The 7,500-nt window shown below is 43.8% G+C and overlaps 2 protein-coding genes across 2 annotated transcripts in view; one reads left to right on the forward strand and one right to left on the reverse strand.

The window, feature by feature from the left end:
• Positions 1-1,640: 1,640 nt before the first annotated feature.
• LOC310818174 (breast cancer metastasis-suppressor 1-like protein-A) overlaps positions 1,641-7,500 on the reverse strand; it is a 409,511-nt gene continuing 403,651 nt past the window's right edge. Inside the window, exon 11 of the transcript XR_014554706.1 lies at positions 1,641-1,730. The gene's annotated coding sequence lies outside the window, so the exon portion shown is untranslated. The remainder of the gene's footprint in view (positions 1,731-7,500) is intronic.
• The window catches only part of nrxn3b (neurexin 3b), a gene marked incomplete at its 5' end in the record, with an annotated part of 217,078 nt that continues 213,966 nt past the window's right edge, over positions 4,389-7,500 (forward strand). The window contains one exon of the mRNA XM_083689157.1: positions 4,389-5,106. Coding sequence (XP_083545283.1) covers positions 4,389-5,106 — 718 coding nt within the window. The remainder of the gene's footprint in view (positions 5,107-7,500) is intronic.

Genomic DNA, 7,500 nt, shown 5'->3' on the forward strand with positions numbered 1-7,500 from the left:
TATATCAATAGATAGAATATTTACAATAAGCCTGCCAGTGCCTTTGACAGCGGCATGGCATTTACATTCAGGAATCCCCTACCGGAGGGGCCCATCCTTATATCCCCTCCTTATAGCACCTAACAACACACAACGAAGGAATAATAACGACCACAATTGACAATTCAATAGGCCTACTACGTCAAACAAGGGAGGGAATAAATCATCACGACTGTTTTGACATTAGGTTGGTTGGCCAAAGGGCCAAAGTTTTGGTCGCCTCCCGTCCTTGCTACGCCTTTAAATGGCGTGTTTTTGGAGCAAGTAGAGGACGGGATGGCGCGGCTCGTGTGTGAGAATCCAGTACTAGCCCATCAGTTGCGCTGAGCGAGCGGCGCTGAGAGATGCGCGTTCACAGTGCCCGGAACCGAGAACTGTTGTTCACTACCGCGCTTCACTGGTAATAACCTTCGCATCACCTCATCATAGGCAGCATCAGCATCCGTCTCAACCACTGGATGTATAAAAACGCGTTCGCTTATAGGACGTTATTTTGGATTATATCGGTTATCATCTGGAATTATTTATAACCGATAAAGGTAAGAATGTGTTGTATTTTTTTCTGTTTTTCTTTATTTCTATTGACTGTGGTTTATAGCCGAAACATATTTTCCCGCCTTATAGTTATTTTATAGTATCTGTGGGGTCTACATGAGATGATTTTGATAAGCTAAATTATTAGAATAAAGTGATGCACAGTTAAATTGGAAATGGTCAGTTTCGGAGATGTTCAGGCTGGTGTGGAATTCTTTGTATGGGAAAGTTTCGGTTCATAAAATACTGTAAAATTGCTCTCCCCACATTCCTCTCCACACTTTACACAAGGCTGCGTGCAGCTGACGAAATGCGTACTACAGGACAAAATATTTCGACACATACCAAACCCCTCCATACGCCAATTACAACATGTTTAAAACGAATTATCGAACACATGACATCTTGCCTATCATCCTCCAGACTGCCACCGTGCGTGGAGCTGAGGAAAAGCGAAAATGCTATGAAGTATGTTAACCCTAATTTTTAAATATATTTCTCGGTGTCCTATGGTTGATATTGTTTTTTATTTACAAATATTTAAATTGTTCGTTGTGGAGTGGATTAAGATTTAGTTGATCGCCTAAAATGTTCTGGAATAGACGGCAGATGGCATGTGGCTGTATGGAGCATCGGAATTGACGCGCGGATTAAATATTTGCAGTTCATGGCTTGAGTTTTAAACATGTAAATTCAACCACGGGTTTGCAGTTATCTTTGCCCCATTATTTGCTTTGCCCATATGAAAGAAACGAAAGAATGACTAATTTCGACATGGCATTATATTGTTAATTGAATGCATGCTCTGCTGTGTGTAGACAGCCTATACACTCAGCGAACACTTTATTAGGAACACCTGTACACCTTCTCATGGTGGAGGTGGTGTAATGGTGTGGGGAATGTCTTCTTGGCACATTTTGGGCCCGTTAATACCAATCAATCATTGCTTGAATGCCACAGCCTATTTGAGTATTGTTGCTGACCATGTGCATTCCTTCATGGCCACAATTTACCCATCTTCTAATGGCTACTTCCAGCATGATAATGCACCATGTCACAAAGCAAAAGTCGTCTCAAACTGGTTTCATGAACATGACAATGAGTGTAGTGTTCTTCAGTGACCTTCCCAGTCATCGGATCTGAATCCAATAGAACACCTCTTTTGGTAGACTGGGAGATTCACACCTTGGAAATGCACCTGAAAAATCTGCAGGAATTGCGTGATGCAATCATTTCATCATGGACCAGAATCTCAAAAAAATGTTTCCAACATCTTGTGGAATCAATGCCACGAAGAATTGAGGCTGTTTTAAGAGCAAAGGGAGGCCCAACTCAGTATTAGTATAGTGTTCCTAATAAAGTGTTCGGTGAGTGTATATGTGCAGTCAAGGGGGTTACTTTCTCAGAGGTACGGAACGCAAATGCGTGACAAAGTGTTTGTGTCGTGATTCCATGTTCAATTAAATCGTCCCCCTCATTGAAAGAAAATCAGAGTGAGAACGCAGCAGGGGGGAGAAGAAGTTTAGTACGGGCTACATTACCGCGGACGTCGACAGTGTTGTCAATACCGACATCTGCAACACTAAAGGAGAATGCATTATTTATGCCATGTGTCTTTATCCTGCTATTAGGTCATAGTCTTTTGCATTTAATAATTCAGCGTGTACGTTACAGTACAAGCCTATGCTCTGGAAACGACGTTGGAGATATTTATTTTGAAAATTATATTAGTAAAAAGCCTAATATGATCAAAATGGGCGAAATTAGACAATAGTCTACATTTGAATTAATTTGACATGTGGGCCTATTGTATGGAGTCCTTGATTGTGTAATGAAACCCTGAAACACATATAATTCAAGTGCAGGACACCTGATACCACTGTATTATGCACACAATAACTCATCCTAATTGAAGAGAGAGAGAGAGCGTAGGCAATTTTCATAGACGGCTGGATCTCAGGTTTCATGGGACCATTGCCCCCTACATTATTACTACCATTGTAGGGGAACCCAGGATACTTCATTATCAGCTGATACCACACTCTCCATCCCCTCATTGTGAGCATTATGACTCACGAGTCGTGTCCAGGGTCACTTCACCTTGTAGCCCTTTTAACCTTCCTGATATCCCTGATAGAATCATCTTAACACGGCCACAGAGACAAGGCAACATAGCGTTGTTACACACACACACACACACACACACACACACACACACACACACACACACACCAGCATTGAAGGTATCCGTTACCAGAACTCAATAGCTGCCTGCTGCAGATAGATTAACTATTCAGAGCAGGTGGTTAAAGGGCCTATTGTGTTGCATCATGCTCTGGTATCGCCTTGATTGGGAAAGGCTTTTGTCTGGAGGAGCCAATTGCCAAAACAACTGCAGAGGCAGAGAACTGGAAGAGTACACACACATCTAAGGTTTCACTCAGAATCAGCTGTTGGTTGGTCTTTTGAGCCCACTAATCAGTAACCTATGAAATAGCCCTCATGTTTGGCAGAGTGGTGAGGCTGTGGTCGATGCTGACAGGCCCATACTGCCTGTTTGCGTCATCGGTGCTGCGTTTGTTGAAACGTGACAACGGCATCCACTAATATGTATTCATGACATTTTTTACAATTATGGGATTCCGTCAAGTAGGGAACATCCTAACATCTTTATGAATAGCTGTTTGTCGTGGTAAACCTCAGGAGATATGCAAATTTGAGGGAATTTGGTGCCAGATAATTAGTCATATTTATCAGGCCTACAGCAGGTCCTTGGAGATATAGTAACAATGCTGATCCGCTACAAGCAAAACACACGCTCAGTCTCACCTCAATGGGTTTGAGTCATCAGAGTTAGGAACAGCAAGTGATTGACTATCCTTTGACAATATTTCAGTATTGTGTCACTATCATTTTCAGCCTTCAGGTCTTAGAGTAAGGATTTTAAAGCCCAATGATAAATTCAGTTGCTATTCAGATAAAATGGGTAATGGGAGGTATATGACCAGCATTAAATTGCTCATAAACTTTAAATGTGTTTTAATACTGGTTACTTCAATCCATTTGATGATCACCAAGATGCGATCAAATCAGCGTTTACAAACTAAGGCCAACTTTCATAAACATCGATGTTTATGGGTGTTGCATGCCTACATTATTACGACAAGCCAACGGATGCCAGGTCTCTCTTGTAAAACGGGAACAACAATGTTAAATCAAATGCTTTTGATGAGCTGAGATGTTTAGGTGTTTCTATAAGTTCTACCCTAATAATGACAGAATTTCTCTTGTTTGCAGTTACAGTAGCGGAAGGCCTGAAGCTGGAATAACCTTCATGTACCATGGGGCGTGGATATGGATCGGATGCCAAGATGGAGCCTATGTGCTTTAATCCTGGAAGTCGCCTCAAAGGAAACTCATCTGATGGGCCTCTCTATCACTGACAAAACACTCTAAGGATCAGCCGCATCTATCCCTTCAAGTCTATCTTCATTAGTAGAAATACAGAGATTTCTCTCGATTACTGTGCTCAGTCTTGGATTGGAAGATTTGTTTATCGGCCTCTTTAAATGGCCTCATCTCCCTTGCTTTTCTCAGCGTCAATTCAGCACCACAGTGAAAAGGATATTGCGGCATCTTCCTGACTGAAACGCCATATATGTTGGATATATATATATATGTATATATATACATATATACATATATATATATACATTGAATTCATAAGTCTCTGAAACCAAAACATATCAGATGGTGTTCCCCATTTGAGGATCTTTCTCCCCCTAACCTAACAGTTAACCATATTGTTTTCTACCATGAGTCCCTTCAGTCTCCCCCACGGTGTTCTGCTGCTGCTCAGTTCTCTCCTGGGCCTGTGTTTGGGCCTGGAGTTCACCGGCTCTGAGGGCCAGTGGGCCCGGTACCTCCGCTGGGACGCCAGCACAAGAAGTGACCTCACCTTCCAGTTCAAAACAGCCGCCTCCGAAGCCCTGGTCCTCTACTTCGACGACGGTGGCTACTGCGACTTCCTGCTGCTGACAGTCACGGAGGGGAAGCTGCAGCTGCGATTCAGCGTGGACTGTGCCGAGGCCACTGTGACCTCGAACAAGACGGTCAACGACAGCCGCTGGCACTTAGCCACCATCAGCCGGCACAACCTGAGAACGGTGCTGGCCCTGGACGGGCAGACCAAGGCAGACGAGGTCCGACCACAGCGACAGTTCATGAAGATCGTCAGCGACCTCTTCCTTGGCGGCGTTCCCGGAGACATCCGGACATCGGCCATCACTCTGCCGTTGGTCCGGGAGCTGCCGCCGTTCAAGGGAGTTATCACTGATCTCAATTATGGAAACAAGGTGTCCACACTCATCGATAGCCAGGGGGTCCGTTTAGAGATGATGGGTCTTTGCACAGAGAACCCCTGTGAGAATGGAGGGAGCTGCTCAATGGCTGATGGAGAGCCTTACTGTGACTGCTCCAAAACTGGATATGTGGGTCGATACTGCAGTGAAGGTAAGCTGCCTCATGCTTCCAGTACAGACTAATATCTATGTTGGATGTTGATTGTTAACTGATCAATCATAATGTTTTATGCTAAATGTTTTGTATCCTGCATTTGATTTGAGTTAACTTCACCCACCTTTCCCCTTTTGATTCAAGGTTGTTAGTTACATTGTTACTTTACCTGCCCTACCCATGTTGAAGAATCACAACTTCCCACAGTTCAGTATTATGCATCTTGAATTGAAGAACAAATGTCAAACGATTTACAATATATGTATATTCAACTGTTTAGATATATGTATTTGACTAACCTCCCACAGGTTGAGCTCCTCTATGGAATGACATGAACCAGATTCCATGACCACACAGACCTACATCACAGAACCTCACTATTGGGCCAAATCCTAACTTGATACGTGTGTGTAACATCAACTTTTTTAGAAACCTTGATTGGATTTCAATGAGAGATTTATATTAAAAAGGTACATGCCCACATTGCAGGTTTGGCATTGGCCCTAGAATCCCAGGACTTATCTGTGTGGGTGGATGCTCTTTCAGAGTTTATATCTGAGTTTAGATCTGTTTATACAATATGTGGGAGTTATATTGGAAGCTATGCTTCCCCTTCATGTTATTACTAGACTGAGGAATTGGCACAGGGATGCAATATTGTTTGATAAGAGTCAAATTACAACCCTTAAGTTATTTTCTTCCCCATCAAATGCAATACAGCTCCTGCAAGTCTTACTGAGACCATAAGGTACATAATGGTTTGAATAAGAAACAGCTTCATCTTTCTCCCTCTGCACTCATGCCAAAGCTGTCTCTTACTCTCTGGATATCTTATTGAGATGTAGTGCTCCGACAAAGCTCATAGAACTGATTTTATAGTCGGTGGACACACATTACTAATGCTAAGAAATCACTGTGAACTTATATAGCACACACTTCTCATCTTTACTCTCGACTCGTGGCCTATTCAGACAACGCTCGGTATTTGAGTCACTTTTTCTTCTTCTTCATTAAGAGTAACTGTCATCTATCTGCATCATGGCTGTCCTGGCTGCCTTTAGGAGACACGATACATCAACGTACCTTCCCTTACTGTATGACACCAGATATCCGTTGCTCCTTCAACTGTCTGGGTTGTAATGGGTGACTGTGTGAATAGACCCATGGTGAGTTTCCTCCACTGCTGACCCACTTCCTGCCTCGTTACATCAGACACACATGGTTGAAGGGTGTCTCCATTTTAGAAAAAAGGAGAATGGGGGAATGCACAGTGAACACGCCTCCATTTCTGGTTCAGCTACAGTTCGACTGTGTCATCGCGCTCTGCGTCGGCTACTATGCACGTATTTTAGTCATTAGATCCTTTATTAGATCCTTGTTTTTAGCATATTCCTCGTTTTATAAGGCGACGTACACAGTATATGGGTAGCATGTTTTTCGCGTTTGCGTGTGGCAACCAGCCCAGACACTCTCACAATTTCGGAGCGATCAAAAGTCCAAGCTGTGATTTAGCATGGTTCAGGACCGCGCACAACATGCCGGCTGCAGTCTCGTCAGACCGACTTACTGGGCATGCCCCAATGTCACGCTACATTTGCTCTTTGCCTCTGTGTAACAATGGAGAGACATGGAGGAGAAGATCCAGTCGTCTGAGAGCAGGTTTCTTGCAGGCTGACATGGGAGCCACGACATCCTTGTGCTAAAACAACATAGATTTTAAGAGGTTGCCTGCGATTCAGACCGATGGTTGAATAGACGCCGTATCACAGGCCCCCGGGGCAGTGCTTCTACACTAACTCAACACCCAAACACCCCTATTGGTGGAGTGGACCGCAGCCACTGGACGGTACGGTATGAGACGTTAACTGTCCCTCCGTGTCCGGCATGCAGCATTCCAGGCTTCCCCCCCCCCCCTCTCTCTCTCTCACTCTCTCTCTCTCTCTCTCTCTCTCTCTCTCTCTCCATCCTCTAGGCTGTAAAAAAAAAGAGAAATAAGGGAGCCTCAATCGCTCCCCAGCTGGTCGCACTGCCTCTCTCTCTCTCTCCGATTAATTGATGTGGCTGATTGTTGATTACGCCGCGGAGACGAGGAACCATAATTAGGAGGATAATGAGACCAGAAATTGCTAATTTGCTCAGGAAACGCCGGGACAAATACCACCGTAAATTCAAACTGACGGAGACGCCTCTGGGAGTTTTTATTGTTATGTCTACAACTGCCCAAACCCTGTTGTTGTTGTTTAACTCTTCAAACGCTTGAGGACAGCTGGCTTTATGTTTGTGTTCGGTTATAGTCAGAATTAGAACATATTTTGCCCACATTTCTCATCGGCACATGAGAGACAAACGCAACTGTTTTATACGTCTGTCTCTGAGTGCTCTGTTGAGTACAGTATGTGATAGTAATAGCAG

This window comes from Argentina silus (genome assembly GCF_951799395.1).
Source record: "Argentina silus genome assembly, chromosome: 17".
Taxonomy (NCBI): Eukaryota; Metazoa; Chordata; class Actinopteri; order Argentiniformes; family Argentinidae; genus Argentina; species Argentina silus.